This window comes from Watersipora subatra, chromosome 2 (genome assembly GCF_963576615.1).
Source record: "Watersipora subatra chromosome 2, tzWatSuba1.1, whole genome shotgun sequence".
In the NCBI taxonomy this organism is placed as follows: Eukaryota; Metazoa; Bryozoa; class Gymnolaemata; order Cheilostomatida; family Watersiporidae; genus Watersipora; species Watersipora subatra.
In genome coordinates, this window is record NC_088709.1 from 54,975,983 (window position 1) to 54,994,986 (window position 19,004).

Here is a 19,004-nt window from a genome sequence, read left to right on the forward strand (position 1 = left end):
AGTTATGAGATGCGTGAAAAGGCATGGAAGGCTGATGAGGAAATGAGGAAAGTCATGAAAGACTCATAACAGCAAGAATAAATCCGTTTGCGTTTCAAACCACCAAGCTAGTACATATTACCAGTGGTGCAAAAGCCTCCATTGAAGTGAAGCAGGATCTTGAAATGGCAAATGTGATAGGAGAGAAACAGCTTTCAGAATTTGTCCAGAGGAGGTTAAGCACCCAAGAGATTGATTTCAATGCATCCATCAAGTCAAACAAGCTCAAAACCTTCCCCACATTACCATCAGCTAAAAAAAATCAAAATAAAAAGTCCTAGCGTGTTCGCACAGACTGTTTGAGAATTTGTTAGTGATCAGCCAACAGCGTAACTTGGATTTAAGAAAGGTGTTATCATTCTCTCTTGGCAACATCAGCTGGTCCCTGGCTAACTCTGATGGCTCTATATTGAAGACTGCTAAGTTGGCTCTAATGGCTGCTGTTGAGGAAGATGCTGATGATCAACCATCAATCTATGTTAACCAGGATCAGCTACCAGTCGTTGACGCTGTTGTGGTTGATGCCATGGCCGAAATTCAGACCCTGAAAGCTCCTCCAACTTTTGGCATGGTTGCAAGTCAGCTTTTGCAATGGATAGTTAGTATTGCAAATGTATATCACACATGTCGTGTGGATGTTGTTTGTGACACATACCCTGATATCAGCATTAAAGGAGGTGAGAGAAGTCATAGAAGTGTGGAAGGAAGGCAGAAGGTTGCTGTGTTTAGTCTGAACTTCTGAATTTTCAGCAGATGGCTCAAACAAGCCTGCTTTAGTGAAATTTTTAAAGGATACATGGAGGAAGTCAACTGTGAAGCAGAAACTAGATCTTGTAACAGCTTTTTCTCAAGAATGCCACATGATTAGCTATGACCTTGATGGATCAATCGCTGTATACCAAATAGATAGTTTGACACCAGACCACGAGGAAGCAGATACGCACATGTTATCACATATCGCAAAGATATTGGAAGACAAACCCAGCTCAAAAGTTCTAGTCAAGTGCCAGGACACAGGTTTTTTCCTAAGCTGTCTATCTCTAGTAAATGAGCTGCCATCACAAAAACTCATTTACTGCTGTGGTAAGAAGCAGTTGAGATATGTAAACAGGCTGTCTGTCTACTGTCCTCACATCCGAACGATGCAAAGCACTGCTTGGGCTCCATGCTCTAAGTGGATATGACAGTGTAAGCGCATTCTATTCCAACGGGAAGATAACTTTCTTCAAGCTGCTAAAGAACAATCTTGAATTCTGTAACACACTGAAATCATCGGGAACAGATTTTGAAGTTGATGGTGCAATAAGATAATCTATTGAGACATTCATATGCAGGTTATATAGTGAAGAGACAAATTCCATCAATGAAGCAAGGCATAAGATCTTCTGCTCACCGTCTCGCACATCACAACCAAACCTACCACCCACACTAGATGAGTTAAATCTCCATATATCTAAGGCTGCCTATCAGGCCGCGATATGGAGAAGAGCCAAGAAAATCATCATCGATGTCCCATCCCCCAGCAACATGGTTGGTTTATGGAAGATGGAGAGCTTAAAGCTAGATGGATAACACAACAACCAGCACTTCTTGATGTGCTCGTGGACATGTTTTGTCAATGCAAAACTGGGTGCCAGTCTCGTTGCTGTCAGTGCAACAATACAGATCTTAAGTGCACGGACATGTGCAGAAGCAGCTGCTGTAGCAATGAAAATAAAGAGGATGGAGATGAAAGTAGTGATGCAGAAGACTCAAATGACTGTGAATTAGAAGGTTAGTATTTGAGTGGTATTGTAACCAAAGGTGCACTTCATGTTTGATTAGAATACATACATGTATGTGTCACACCGTATAAAAGACTGACTAATTGCGATTTCACTTGCATAATAAAGTAAACGGTTCAACATAATAAGCATTAATGACAAATATATGTACACTAAAATGTTATATATACATGGTCTGAGTCTTTAAAAATACTTTTCATGTTGTTTTGCAGATCTGTAATGATATATGAGTTGCGGAATAACAAGGACAAACTGTAAAGCTGCCACAATATCAACCAAACTGAGAACACATAATATTATATAATACAATTCTAATATTATAATATTTGAAGAATAAATATTTTAATGCTATCAGAATTGATTCTAACTTAGGTTATTGCTAATTATTTAGCATTTACATGCCATTTTCATTATTACAATGTTGGTAGAAGCACATGAAACATTACAGATATTTATTTAATTAAAATAATATATTAATTAAATTGCTCAAAAATGAGCAATCTGAGAGGTGTAGAAACCAGATATTTGAAATCAGCTCAAAATTCTGATCTAGATGCCACTCTTATCACATAGCCCACCTCCAAAAGGAATAAATCACTTTTTTTGATAGCTTTTTGATGCCCTCCTGCTCTACTACTAAATATGTTTTCATGTAAAGGTTTGAGGCATATTTTTCCTTTAGTTTTGTTTCAGTTGTTGTTACCAGAGTAGCAAAAGTGAATTTTATTGCCTATATTTAGTCATATATTTGTATCATTACAAAACAAATTTAAAACTTTAAAAATTTACATCTTTAATAAGTTTTTGAGTAAATTTTAAGATTTTATTGCCGTCCTTAATAACAAAAGTAAATTGTGGATCTCTACCAATGGTGCTAAACTCAGCGAGACATGTATCAAGACACAAAGACAATGATACAGTTGATTATGTTTGCCATGATGGATATAAGGTGGAAGGTAAAAACCTTATAAGATGCCAAAACAATGGTAAAAGTCTAAACAAATAAAATTCATGCCATTATCTTCTTATGGAACTAATTATAAGTTTGCGATTTTACTTGTTATGTAACTTTTACATGGTCTATTTGGTATCATTGTTCATAAACAATTTTTTAAACAATTCTAAAAAACTGTTGAAGATATTTATTTTTAATTTTTTGTGTTTTAGGAAAAGTTAATAATAGCAAATTTGATTATTTTACATCTTTTTAAATTTTCAGCATACAAAGGAGTTTTTATTTTTCCAACATCTACACCAAACAAAAATATATCATCTTATGATATTTTGGGCCAATTGAGAACTCAGTTTTATTTGAAACTTCAGTAAATGCTTGTTTGCTCTGAGAATGAATTTTATTGGTTTGTGTGCATGTTTCAGTGTTTATGGAGATATGATTTGTATATTTTGCTTGTTGTATTATTTCCATGTACAAGTTTCTATTTGCAAGATTTACATTGCCTTGTTTTTAACAGGCTTTTTATCTTACAATTAAAAGTTTCAGTAAATTTGTGAAACCATCTGTAAACCATTGGTCAAAGTAAGAGTGATTTCTCTACTTATGAAGCAACAATCAATAATTTAAAGCTATCTTCTAGGTATTATTATGACAGAGGCACAAATTAAAAAAAAATTGTAGACTTCACTGATGCTGTATGTTTCATTGTTGCAGCAATATCTTGTAATAGACCTAAAATCCCAAAAAAACTGAATTAGATTTCATTGTTGGGACAAAGTTTGCTCAAACAGCTGTTTATGAATGTCTACCTGGTTACACCACTGACAATCCTAAATACATAACATGTCAGTTGAATGGAGAATGGAGTTCTGCTCCCAACTTCACATCAGACCAAATACCGGAAAGTAGGTAATATGTTGAGCTATGTGGCTCACAAGATAACTTGTGGTAGCACAGAATTCTTTCAAATGTAAGGAATTTTTGAGCAGCATTAACAAAATTCTGTTGCCGATGTAGATAATGGTTGTTTAACACCAATCCACTTCGACTTACTGGATAATTAGCAGATGGTAAAGGCTGATGACAGTGGTAACATTTTAGCAGCAACCTTTTGTCAGCCTCTTTCAACAACATTCAATAGTAAACTGATTTCAATCACTGGAACAATACATGTAGTTGGGCAAACAGCTTTTGATAAAGTTCTACCTGATTACACCACAGGCAATCCTATATACATAACACTTCAGCTGAAGGAAGAATTGAGTCCTTCCACCAACTGCATATTATATCTAATAGTAGAAAGTAGGTGATGCGGCAGCTGCTCCAATAAGTTATACCACTTGCAACATATAATCCAAGAACCTACAAAATGTTTTGTAAAATTGTTGATTTGTACTACTTAACAAAAAACAAGTAAAGTAAAATGTCAATTCAGAGCAGATTCTCAAATTTAATTTGAATAACAATACTTTCATAGTTAGCCTTAAAAAATTTCTTTATTTTTCTTGCAACACTCGTGAGATAAAATAATTTCATATAGTGTAATTTCTATTATGTATACACTTGTATACATGTTCCATGGCACTTTATCTTGCTGTGATAGATTGTCAAATGTGTCAAAAAACAGAGAAATAGGTAGCTGCACAGTTGCTCAGAAATACTTAGAAGTGATCAATATGTACTGCACAGGCGTTATAGCATCGGTCTACTAATTGGAATGTAATAATTCGGAGTTTCGATGCATGATATGTTTTATCCTAACCTGGAAACTTTTGAGACAAACCGATGTCGGACAGGTACACATAATTCTTATTGTTGTGAAAGCAAATTTTAGCTTTACTTCATTGTAAACACAGAAAATATTAGATAATAGTTTTTATGCAGATTAGATTTTGCTATCAAAAAAATAAACAAACCACAGTGGATGACCAATGAAGATGTTCTTAAATTATTGTAAAGCCGGTGCAACCGTGAACCATATAGGGAATAAAAACAATAAAAAAGAGCAAGCATGTCAATACACAGTGATAACACTGCAGATGCAGTACGGACAACCAATTAAAAAGCTAAGTATAGTTTGTCTTTCATGTATGGCCAAAGGGTGGAGTTTAGAAAGAGCTTGAAACAAATTACGCATTTTAAAGGTTTTTTAATGTTCATGTAACATTAAATCCATATAAAGTAAAACTTCCTGGAATAAGTTATTTGCGGTGTACATGTAGTAGCGTCTACTGTATTCTGGTAAAAGTGACTAACATAATTAAATATATAAAATGATTACATGTTCCGAGGCACCTGCACAATCTTGCAGCAAATCGCAAAATATCATGGCCAAAGTTAAAATGGAGGGTCAAATTTAATTCACTCTAACAGACATGATAAATAGTAGATACTGAAAAGAATTATAGTATTTCCACAGTTGCGGCAATTTTACTTAAAGATCCATAAATACTAAAATACTACATTGTGATCAATCAATGGTTCCATTTTCAGTCAAAGAATCTTTTTAAATGCCTAGTTGGTTCTACTACCAGTGTTCCTAAATACTTAACATGCCTGCTAAATAGAGAGTAAAATTATGTTCTTAACTGTACGTTAAATCCACTAGTTGAGAATAAGTACTATGCTGATATCTTCACCTAGCATGATAAATTGTGTTAAAGAAACCTTCGTTCAAGTTTATTTAATTACAGTGATAAAAATGGGGCCGTGGTTCACATTGAACTCTTTTTAACAAATTTGTTAGATAACAGACATCAAAAAGTAATATTAATTAATGCTACAATTTTAGCAGCAACTTCTTGTCAGCCTCTTTCAACACCAGAACATGCTACACTGCTTTTAATCACTGAAACCAAAGTTGTTCAGACAGTTATTTATGAATGTCTGCCAAGTCACACGACTGATGGTCCTATATACATAACATGTCAACTAAATGGGGAATGGAGTTCTGCCCCCAACTCTACTCTGGATAAAGAAGTCAACGGTACTGAAACTTTTTAGTGCATTGATTTTCTTAGTCTACATTGAAAGAGAGCCAAGCATCTTATACATGTGTTCTATTGTAAACTGTTTGGGACTTTCTCATGTTGTAGGTCAGATTTCTTTGGAAGCTAAACATCGCCTAATATTTTTTGTGTAGTGGGCTAAATTTTTAAAAGAATTGTTAACCAATAAACTTGATTCTATTAATACATGCCATTCAACTCGATTGAGTTTTAAAAGATTAAACATGAAATTTTAAGCTGTGTTATTTATCTGCACAACTTAGTTTTTGTTTTTAATATACTTTATCTCTCAAATAACAATTGTCATCTCGTCCTCTTCTTATAGTCTATATTGTTTGGATATCCATTGTTGCTCACATTTATGGCTCTTACTCAGCTGTGACATAGAGCTATAAACTAATTTTTAGTACTCCGACTCATAAGTGTTCATTGATTTATTTGACCAAGAAACTGTTGAGTGAATGTAGTTACGACCTCTTGTTTGCTCCTATTTAGTTTTTAATTTTTACTTGTGCTTGCATTTAAAGTGCTATATTTAGATAATGCCACCTTTTGCTGAACTTTTTTTTATTTTTTTAAGTAGCTGTATTTACTATGTTCGTAACAAACTTTAATCACTTTATGATTTTTTGTAATTTAACCAAAGTGTATTCTACGCCAGAAGTTTGCGAGCCAACATATAAACATATTTACGTAGGGTAGTAAATTGGACTGATGAATTTTCATAAAAGCATTTAAATCTTTTGTCAGAGATGATAAGATCTAGTAGTGCTCAAGCTGCATTCCTAACACACAAGGGTTGTTTTATCTAGTTTTATCTACAGTCATACTTCAACTTACGGGTGCCCCAACATACGAGAAACTGGACATCTGAGCTAGATTTAAGCAAGTTTTAGGACTAACATACAAGCCGAGTTTGAGATACGAACACTCAGGTCAATGGAAAAGTATATCTAGAGTGTTTTATGAGAACAGAACCACTCTGTATTTTTCATCTGCTCAGGTTGTACTTTGGCATCATGTTTTTGTGTGCGTTTTGCAGTGTAGAATTAGCTGAATTAAAAGTACTGTTCATAGATCGAAAGTTAACCGGCACAGCAATAGACAATGCAAAAAAGAAGCAAATAAGAAGAATTGATATCAAACATAAAATTATTTAAAAATGTGAGAAAAGTGTAGGAGTGATTGAGCCCACTTGCTAATATGATGAAAATACATCCGCAATATGTACAATTATCAAAGATAAGGATAATATTAATGTGCATTAAGCTTTCAAAAGGCCTAGCTATAGTTTCCAAATTTTTCCAACAGCATAGCAATCTTTATAATGAGATGGAGAAACTGCTCATGCTTTGAATGAACAACAAACAATTAGCCGGCGACAACGCTACTGAAGAAATAGTGAAATTTAAAACTATGAACGCCAATTTTTTAAAAATTATATCAAGTTTAAATTAAAAGTTTGCTTTCAAGTCTGTGCATCAGAGTCTAAACTTATCAAAGTCAAATGTTGTAATAAGGATAAATTTTCTGTCCATCTTTGGCAAATGCTACAGTTACCTGCTATTGTATGTATTTAATTTTAAATTTTAATTAATCACATTTTCTTGCTATATCTTTATTTATTGCTTTTTGAAAGCATTTAGAAAGTTAAAACAATCACCAAAATGATTTTTTTTGTTAGAATATCTTGCTTTGAGTGTTTTGTGTGTGTTTTGCAGATTTTGGAAACCAATCAATATGTATTTATTTGTCCTATGTATAACTAAATAGCACCAAAATACAAGTAAATTAACATACGAGCTCAGCCCCAGAAGCTCGTAAGTTGGAGTATAACTGCATATGGAATAGACAGCTTTCAGGAATTTTGCTAATACCTTTGAAACCTCATTAAATGACAGCTGTTTGTTCTGCTTGTTTTAATGTGCTACAGTTTACAGAATGTCACAATTGGTGAATTTTTTTGAGTTTTTTTACCTAAATGCACTTACTATATCTATATCGAACATCATCCAATTGCAGTTTTTTAAATGTAATCAACATTTATTACATCCTATACAGCTAGCGACCAAACTTATCTATTGTAGTAAGTCTGTAATCCAGATTTATATTTTATTACTCAGTTATCAACACTTAGCCTAATCGTTTCAAGCAAAATGTGTGTCTGCAGCCATTTATAGAAAAACAATTTCAAACATTTGTTATCAGAAATTATAGGCACTAATGATTGCTCAGTATTTGTTGTTGTATGCCGAACTGCATTAATCCTAGCAAAAACAACTACATGTAAATCAATAAGTTAAAGTTACTCAGTTTGCTCGTAGTTATGCACCACCTGAGCGTGCCAACATCAGCAACCTATGTTTTAAAGAAGTTAATGAAAAGGTCAATCAAATCAGGTCAAAAACTTTGCTGTTCTAATCTTTTGCATATCTGCAGCCCTGTTGGCTTGCATCATCATCATTCTGATCTTACAGTACTCAATGTTTAAAAATATGAAAATGCTTTCTATAGTAGATAAAGTTTCATTGGAAAAGCAGTATATTTTTAAGAAACTATAGATCTTTGTTACTGCAAATTATGCCAGCCCCAATTTAAAAATACAAACACAAGTTGGATGTAATCTAATACAAGTAGGCAACAGAGTAGTTGTTGCTTATATTTACTCACTTTATTTTAACTATAAAATCTCTAATTTACTTTTTGTTTAATCTGTTTAGAATTATAAATAATTATTCTTTAACATTACCATTTAGTATAATGGTTTCTAAAAAAGAAATGCTTTATTAATGTTATAGGAAGAGAATGGATCACAACATAACTACAATACACAATGCCCTCTATGATCCGGTTGTACATAAAGATTCTACACCTTTTCTCCAAAACACATTTAAATAGTTCATGTTGTTTAAACAAGTAGCATAGAGAAAACATAGAAAGACAATATGAACAGTTTATATAATCTTATTTTTATCAGAAATTACTTCAAGTTATTCTCCTCTTCTAAGTGTTGCACAAATAAACAAAAATAACTAAATAGACAAAATATCAATGCAAATTTTAAAAGTTTATAACAATTTTAAGGGAAATGAAGAAATTATTTCAAGGCAGTGAGTAATAAATCACACTTTTATTTCAGCAGGAAGGCCTTGTATATACATCATAATAAGATTGTTCTTCATTTTTTATCTTCTTACTCTGACAATGACCACATACTGTTGGTTCTTAGCTATGGTTACCTAACAGAGCAGAGGTAATTGTGTGTAGTATTATACAATGACAAAATATTCCAACTTTGTATTAGTGGGCAGATCTGGGCAAACTTGTCTTTATTGGTAAGTGCATTTCGATGATTCAATGGCATCTTTCTTAGTCTTGGTAAAATATATAGAACTCTAAACCAACAAATTTTCAAATATTGAAATTCTGTTTGTTCAAAGATAATTGATGAGTACAGCTCAACAACTATTATTGTGTTTATGCAGCTGTTACAGGAATAATATTGCTGCCAGACAATCATTTGTTGGTTTAGATTGCAGAAAAGAGTTTTTGCGTTAATTATATTAGTTCATTCTCAACATGTAATTTTTGTAATTAGTTTTCTCCAAAACTTCTTTTAGTTTTTGAGTAAGAGAGAATTTGGTATGACTCACTACAAAATAGGAAATATCAGTTTTGTTTTTAGTTCTGCCTTTAAATCTCTGAACTCACACACCAGATAAATTATTCATTTCATAGATGCGTGCTTTTAATTGCTGCACTCAGACAACAGATAAATTGTTCATTTCATAGATGCATGCTTTTAATCTTTGCACTCACACAACAGGTAATTTATTCATTTAATAGGTGCATTCTTTGAATCTCTGCACTCACACAACAGATAAATTATTCATTTCATGGATGCATGCTTTCAATCTCTGCGCTCACACAACCGATAAATTATTCATTTCATAGATGTGTGCTTTAAAGGTCTGCTTACGCGTAGTTCTGTTTTGATTGACTAATTATTTGTAATGGTCATTTTCGTGTAAATCATACTTAATTCTTTTTAGCATTTCACAAACCTTCTGCATATCAATAGTTGAGGTAACATCTAATAACAAAATATTTCAATTTTGTTCAGTTTGTCAACCAAATCAATTTTCCTTAAGCTTTTCTTACTTTCTATACTCAATTTCAATAAACTCTAAAATAATTTTATTTAAATTAAAACAAGGCTTACTTTTACCCCACTTACAAGAATGCATTTTATCTAGTAATTTTCATATTTAGAATTTATTTCGGTTAATGAAAAAGTTTATGTTATTTAAAACCATCTAGAATGTGTTTAATTATTAGAAACCAAGGGTCTAGACACATTTCCACTACTAAAAATACAGTACTAACTTTTTTTCACCCACCTCTTTGTTCAAAAGTCAGAGTTGTTTTCTATTGTCACACAAGAAATAATTATAAGAGATCTGTCCATTTCAACTATTTTATAAACAAAAAATTGAGTTTGTAATCTATAAATCCAAAATGTTACTTGTGTTGTAGACTTGTAAGGATTTTCATTTAAATCTATATTAAAGACTATCACATTACAAACTTAATGTGATGATACTATTTCTAAAACAAACAAATAAATTTATCATATGACTGTCATAAAGTTTGTGAAGTCAAACTCTAGTCTAGACTTTTGCTTAACAAACTGTCGATGAGTGCTTCCAAGTTGCATATTATGAGCTTTAGACATTAAATTAAAACTTCAACCACATTAGTACTATTGAATAAACTTTTATATATATCTAGATATATTATTTTATAGACAATAATTTCACATCAAATAGAAATTTTTTGGTTAATTATGCCATACAACAGAAATAAAACATTGAAGCAAAAAATAAATTCATTAATTTTTTATAACATATTAGTAATATAATATTAATACCAGTAATTTATTACTTCATAACTAAACAAATGATCTGCTAAATTTGGGTGAGCGCTACTGCAGGTCTAACGCCGGATTACATTAAAATTTCTTAGAAAAGCTCAAAAAATTGATTGCTGACTTTTGAATTTAGAATAATTAAAAAGCCAGCCACCTTACTACTAATAAAAATTTATGACAATACTAGTGAACTATAACAAAATATTTGTATTTGTTTCTATTGTGGCAATTTTTACCACCAGAAGGCTAACGTGTTATAAAATGATCAACAATATATATGTTTTAAGTTTTTTAGCATCCCATCAAAAGCCAATGATATAAAAATATGTCAAGAATCACCACCTCAAACCCATCATCATTCATTCTGTTAGACTATTTTAGAATCATCTGATTGTTTCACCACTATATCTAAATGTTCAACGGAAAAAAACATGCGGAGCATCGTTCTAGATTCACAGACCCACAACATATAACTATCTACTAATACTAGATGAAGTTGAACAATCTGGAAAAAGCAAGAACTGTTTTATCCTAATGCTTTGATAGAAATATCTGAAGTTCTACAAAAAAGACAAGGATAGTATTAGAAAAAGTTGATAGAAAAAATAAAAGTGAAATAGTGGCTGTTAGCTTGACTATTATTGCAAATAAAAATTACAAGCATAGAAAGTGCGATATTATTACAATTTCTAGGCTAGGCATGTAGTACAGTGATCAGCTGTGTGATAAGTGCATTCTAACATATCAGTCTAATATTTATTGGAAAATTCATAACCAGACTTAATTCACTCATCTACATATCAATATGCTACCAGTTTACCTCATAGGTTGTTTCTGGAAGCTCATCAACGTCTTAGATGAACAGTGTTGAACCATCATTAACTGTAAATGTAGCATTGATGATTTATTTCTACACTTTTTTTACAGTTTCTTATCAATTTCATTTGGTTTGTGGTTTAAGCAAAACCTTTCACAAATTATTCACACTTTAAAGAATTTACAGTATGGGAGATATAATAGAGTATATAATAGGTATAATAGATATAATAGTATAATAGAGTACTGCCGTACCACTTTACTGTACAGTGAGGCGTGTTATGGCATACTACAACAGGTCTTTCGGTTGTTTACCAAATACGCCCCAAGGAACAAGCAATCGGATGTAGTCGATCAAAAAATAATGTTTATTTCAGTCTGCCTAGACAACTATTATAACTTGCCAAACACCAATATCTTAGGTTAAAAATTGTGATCCATAGAAAGAGTCAAATCATTGCAAAACGTTTGAAATCCAATGCTCCCAAAACTATAAAATATAATTCAAGCAGTAAAGAAATAAGACCAGCTCACTTTCCAGTTTGCAGAGGTTGCCATTGACTTAACTAATAGATCAACCATAAGGTCCAAAAAATTGGTTATTTTAATGTAACTGGAACCAATATGTTTCAGCAACAATGATATCAAATCCAGGCTTTTTTTTTTCTATTTATGGAGAATTCTTTGGTGCTGTAAGAGAATCCGAGCTCTAACTAGCCAAGTTTTTAACGTTAGCATATATATTCAAAGACTGACCTCTTAAATCATTTATTTAAAAAAAGAGTATGTCAAAAGGCTGGAAACCAAACAATGTAGAAACTAAAGCGACAAACTCTCTAATTAAAATAATGATGAAGAGATTGAAGTGCTCCATCAAAAGTTTCACCACTGTTCTACTGGAAACACTTTGAAGAATAAACTTCAAATTAGTTTAATTTCATTGAGGGTCTTCAAGAAAAAAAGGCCGGCCTGCAACGGTTCACTATGTTTGCGCGCAGCGTTTTATTGTGCATATTTTATAGGTGGAGCGTAGAAAATAAAAAATACATACACGAAACAAAAGTGGTTGTCCACTAGTATATAAACTTTATTATATTTATCAGTGAAAAGTTGTTGTTGAGTCATGAATGTTAAAGAAAACCTGCACCCAAAAAAACCAAAAAGGGTAGACAACAGTTTGTACTGATAGTGTGGCTCAGAATTGAACAAATGTCTTTTTTGGCAAAAGTAGTGAAATAGGTGATAAGATATAGTTCTTGTGAAGGTATTACTAAACCTTCATAATTTAAGCGTAAAAACAAACAGAGAACACTAATAGAATGACAGAATCTAATACGTAGCACTTCCTGAGGGGGTAACAATCATCAAACAGAAAGTAGTAGATAAAATACGTGTAGTTATAAATCTGTACTTTGTATCTGAAGTAAATTGAAACAAGGAAACAAGGCAACAATAAATTTACAGCATAATTACAACAATTCCATAAAAGTAACATGAATAAGAAAACTAGTACATTAACCAGCTGATATTCAAGACTAGTGTTGAGAGTTTGACGTAATAACTTAAAGCTGAACACAATCTGTTCAACTGCTTGAAATTCATGGACTACATTCTTTTCCTTGGTGGGATTAAAGTTATCCTCTTTGTTCTTTGGTTGTTGACATTCTGAGCATCTGATTTGGTGAAAGTAAAAACAGCTAGAATGATGATGCATGTCTCCATCATTGCAGAATAAAAATATATAAAGAAAGGATAATCAAAATGAAAATTGGTATGAGAATTTCATAAAGCATTCTTGTAATTCCAGATGATTATTTCTTGTACTCTAACTTTTGCTTACTTTATCAGTTGCTTTTACTGATTTCTGTCTTATTTGGTTTAGCGGAAACATGTTAGGACTTAATCACAGCAAAGGCAAAACTAAAAATTTGCTTCTCTTGATTAGCATGCAATTTCTCGATGCATTAATCAATAAAGGAAACAAAAGGTGACCTGCCTTTACAGACCACACCAGCATGCATAATAAGAGTCTACCTTCAGGTGATTAACTGTCATATTACATCTATTCCTATCATTCCTTTTAAGCAGACCACTGAGCAACAAAACCTTTATGATATTCTTTAGTTTTACAAAAACCAAGTTACATTTGTGCAAGTAGTATCCCATTCCCAAATGGGAGTTGTCATTCTTCTTACTAAAACAAAAGTAACACAATGCTTAAAAAACATTTGCTATGAATTTTCCCATTTGGTTAGACACCTACAGGCCTTAGGAGCACACAGCCAAAACTTTAGGTATTTGATCTTAGTGCAAAACTGCTGGTGTAGCATAGGTTGTTATAAAATGGAAAAAGTGTATTTGGTTCCTTTTGAGGCTGAATGCCTGTGAGGAAGTCATGTCGCATGACTAATGCAAATTGTTAGTACTTGATTGGCCATGCATACAGTTGTCAAAAACTTGATTTGCGTTTGAAGTAGGAAGTATTTTACTAAACAGCTATAGTTGTCATCACAATTAGTTCTGCCTTTATTAACTACTGTCACGTATCAACTGTTTCATCTTAGAAGAGGGAGCTCTCAGAAAGGTAAGCATTGTAATTTCATCAGCATTATAACACCAATTTGGGTTTTTTACCATAGCTCATAGTTTACATAAACTATCAGTGTATCTATTACTTAATTTGTTCAAACATTCATTTATCAGATTTTTATTCACTACGAGTTCACCTATCCTTGACACTCTGCTTAGAAACTGCAACATATTAAAGACTATTCTGTATTCTAACTTCATATCATTAGCTCTATGATTCAGTTCACCCATTTGCAATGCGCAAGTTAATTAGGTAAACTCATATGCAAAGATAAAAAGCAAATTGTTTGCTTCAATAAAAATATAATGTTCTTAACACAGATTACATAGGAACTCAGTAGTTCTTTTATTGTACATGTACTATTATAATTAGGAACAATGACGTACAGTAAAAGAGACGATAACTCTTCATTTTTGAGGTTGTGGTAAAATCTCAAGCACAAACTTTGGACGTTTTAGCTTGTAGAATAAAATTAAACATTTGTCCTATATGCATTGCTAGAACTCTATCCTAATACTTACAGCATATATTTAATTTAGGTGATTGGTGTAGTGATACAGACACCAGCTTTGAGATATTATTAAAAGGGTGTAAACCTTTGTATGAAAAAAAAATATAAACCAAAAAATATAAAATATACATCTTTTATATATTTTATAACCATAAAATATATAAATGATATAAACCTTAGGATAATCATGATAATTAATGTTTTTTTCTGCTACTTCACTGTATTCCATCACATAATGAACAAATGATATTGATATCACTTTGGTCTATATATGTGTATTCATTTTGTGTTTCTCAGTGAATGTTTGACTGCTGCATGTCTGTCATTCGTCTGTCTAATTATAACGCTAAAATTGTGGCAATTAACAATAACAATTAATGTCATGCTGAATTTTAACTTGTAATTTTCAAACCGCAAGTCTACTAATTAGCTAGCATAACAACTAGGCTGAGCCATTTTTAATATTTCAAATTCTTTATCTGTCCTTAACGCAATTGCACACACTAAACATGCACGTTTTATTATTAAACTATAACATTTCTGTTAGTTTTTTATAAGCTTGTTTTAGAGCTTTTTTTCATTACTTATTACCTATTTTAAATTTGTAATTTAATTTTCAAATGTTCTGCTACACTCTTACTTCTGGTTTTTCTTGAGTTTTGATTGCTAAATCTGTTGAAGCTAAACACTTTTCACATAGATAATTGTGTTATCTCAAGTAAAAATTGCCTCTAAATTCTCCCTCCTTTCATCAGACACAGTATCAGACAACGACGGTCCGACATCTCATTATTAAGTTTGTACCATTATCGAAAGGGATGAGCATCAACATATTCAAAGTTTTATGGGTAGCTTTTGCCATAACAGGAACCTTTTTACACACGCTTTTCTATGCACTCATGGGTGTTAGCAATTCAATATATTCAATGTTTTTGTTTTCTCAGTTTGATCTAATTTTATCATTACCATATCATTTGTCAATGTATTCGTAGCAAAACAGACTTTATGTAGCCATTACTAAATAATTATCCACATTAAATGTTAACTAACATCACACTGAAGGTGTTTAAATCTTAAACACTTTCAGAATTGTTTTATTTTCTCTCTGAACTTGTTTGACTGGCACAAAGCACATTTTTCTTCACATGAACATTGAATGCCAGAATAGTAGCTTTTGTTACATGTATATGTTAAATAAAAATAAACTTCTGCACCCAATTGTTTTATTACCCAATCAGTTCTGGACATTTGGTAGTGTTCAATTTTTTTAATAACTTGCTAGCAAGGCTGGTCTAGTATGTTAAGAATCATTTCTACATATGACTGTTTGCAATAAGAAACTCAACGGTATCGTTGGGAAGACATTGTTTAAACTCCAAAACTGCTAATTTTTTTTTTTATAAATTTTTTTGCTCAAAAATAAACTTCCGCATACAATTGTTTTATTATCCAATCAGCTCTGGGAATTTGGTAGTGTTCAATGTTTTTAATAAATTACTAACAACGCCGATCTAGTATGTTAAGAATCACTCCTATATCTGACTGTTCGTAATAAGAAACTCAACGGTATCGTTGTACAGACATTGTTTAAACTCAAACTGCAAATTTTTGTTTTATATATCAGCTGCAAAACCTCTCACTCTCGAAAAAGTTATATTATATTAGAATTTAAACTAAGAGTAACACAAACCAGTGAATAAGATGTGCATTAAAAACTTGTTTGATCCGACATTTCTTTTGAGAAAAATGCTCGAGGATATTATATTATTTTTCCAAAAGGTTCCTGTAGTTGTAATCAGTTGAATCATTAGGAGTGAGAGACTTACTCTGAATAAAACAAATTTGTTTGCCAAAGAAAGTGTACATTACGTAATAAGTTTTATATTGAAAAGGTATTTCAAGTGAATTTTATTGTTTTAATTTTATCTACACATATCGCTTGAATATTTCCAGCAGTTACATACATTGTAAAATAAAATTTATAATTAGTAAAGGTTTGATAAATTTTTGAACCATAACTATTTTGAAAAGATCTGAGCAACATCATGTTGAGTGCCTATTTTAGCAGAGCTAATTCTGATGCAGTCTGACCATGATGGGTTCATATAGGCCTATTTATTTTTTTAATTTGCTATACTTTAAAATTCTGGTATTGAATACTTGGAACTTTTGCAGAGTAAAACAATGATGTTGGATATTAGATAAGTATTTTAATCATTAGCTTGCGTGGCATAAAGATGTTCTATTTTTAGTTCATATGTTGTTATATACTCTTTAACATTTGATCGATAATTATGAATTATCTTATAAACAAGCCGTTATGTAGCGTACTCTTCGCTAACATCAAAGCGGTTAAATAACTTTTACTGACAATAAATAGAGGCTCATAAGTAAGATTTCATTGCACATGTGAATTTAATTTTAACTGCACACTGTAAACAATTAAATAAAGCATTAGTTTGAGTTTCATAAAATAAAGTATTAAATGTATTGATAAATTCAAAACCTTCTGAAAAGAGATTTATAACAACAACCAAATTTAACAGAATTTAAGATCTTTTTTATGATAACAGCAAGCTAAAATAGCAGACTAAAGAAATTTCACAACTTCTCAATGCTTATCCGTATAGAGCTCTACAAAATTTTGAAGCGAGCTATAGTAGTTTTACAACAGCTAGATCTTAAATATCGATTTTGCTATAAGGTAGCTCAATTTTTCTGACAGTTCGAAATTTTGTGCACTCAGTTGTAAAAGGGTCAGCTGATATCCAGAGATAAGCAAGTTAAAGTTAGTTGAAAAAGAAGTCTTTCATGCAAAACTCATTTGACTGACATTTTTTAATTTACAAATAAACATGTACTGGTTTTAGGAATCTAGATAGGCCGATGATTTAGTATTTTTAGCATTGACAAACTGCGTAGTCATTGTCAGGTTTGACTAGACTTTTAACTAGCTCTATTGCATATTGAATAGACATCTGAATATTGAATAAACTTCTATTGAATTTTACTGACCCACTTTCCTATACTTGCTAAAATCATTGACTTTTTTACACTTAAAATTCATGCCAAACTATTATTATGACCTGATTCGGACAAACTTGGCAACCCAAATTTATAAAATTTAAAATACATTATTTTGGGTAGGAGCTAAATTAAACAGCCAAAGTTGTAATCACAACTAGTTCCTCTTTGACTTTTTGAAGTTCTGCCTACATGTTAGCAGTTTCATCATCAAACAGCATGCGATGGCAATGGGTCTAAAGGCAAATCTGGCTTTTTATCCAGTTTACTTACATACATTGTCCTTGCTATTATGAGCACATAACTTGATTATATTCATAAACGGTCATCATTGCTTTGTGTATTGGCAATATGATAGGGCCAGCAAAATAAGAGTTACTTTGCTCAAACAACAGCTCAGTAATATTTAGTGTAAGGAGCGAGCAGCCTGTTCTGGGAGAGCAAACTAGGATTCGCCAAAAAACTCCATTAAAGTAATTAGTGGTTCTGACTACGTGCTAAGCTCTCCAAAATGATGAGACCCAATCACATGTAAAAAGCCTCCCATAAATGTATGGTTTTTTAAGTGCATTTGAGCAGTTTAACCTATTCCTTAGAAATTGGCCATATTATCATACAGTATATTTATTTTGTCTGCACAACCTGGTTTGCTTTGATAAGCAGATGATGAAAAGTTAAGATAAGGTCAGTATCGGCTGCCTAATAAAACTTAAAGTAGAAGTCAGTGCTGGTTAATCAACGCTCTCTGAGGGAAAGCTGGGTCAGCGTACTATTATAGCATTTAGTGCCACACAATTTTTTTCTTTCAAATGTTTTATCTACTCCTATGGTTTCTAAAATGCGTATAATGGTAATATTTACACTTGTTTTCAAGAATGCATCACACATTTTTTCATGGAAAATGACAAGTCATGAGAAAGCAAATATCTAAATATATTTGCTCTGGTGTAAGGTGTAGCAATTTGGTAATATATTAGATGTTGCAAAAAGATTTTCTGTGTTTACATACAAGTTCACCTAGCCAAACAGATAAATAAGCAGATTTGGCACTAGTACCACAGTGTGATTACCGAACGTTCAACACAGAATTATGCCAATGTATTTCATTACCAACAAGTTTAGTCATTAAGCTCTGAAAAGAGCTTAAGTACATTGATTCTATCATCTCTATTGTTGAACGCTACCATAATTTTTGCTTCATTTTGAGGAAAGAAAGTTTAGTTTGATTTGCTGGAATTCGGAGGTCAGTGCTGGTTGATTAACCATGTTTGATAAAGTAATATTGATTTAATCGATAGTGAGAAGAGCGTGTGACCTGCTCTGGCAGTGCAATTTAAGATATACAAA

At 32.0% G+C, this 19,004-nt stretch overlaps 1 protein-coding gene across 1 annotated transcript in view; it reads left to right on the plus strand.

The window, feature by feature from the left end:
- The first annotated feature begins 1,517 nt into the window (after positions 1-1,517).
- Positions 1,518-19,004, plus strand: part of LOC137388344 (deleted in malignant brain tumors 1 protein-like) — a 46,100-nt gene continuing 28,613 nt past the window's right edge. Inside the window, exon 1 of the mRNA XM_068074830.1 lies at positions 1,518-1,800. Within this exon, the coding sequence (XP_067930931.1) occupies positions 1,518-1,800 (283 nt within the window). The remainder of the gene's footprint in view (positions 1,801-19,004) is intronic.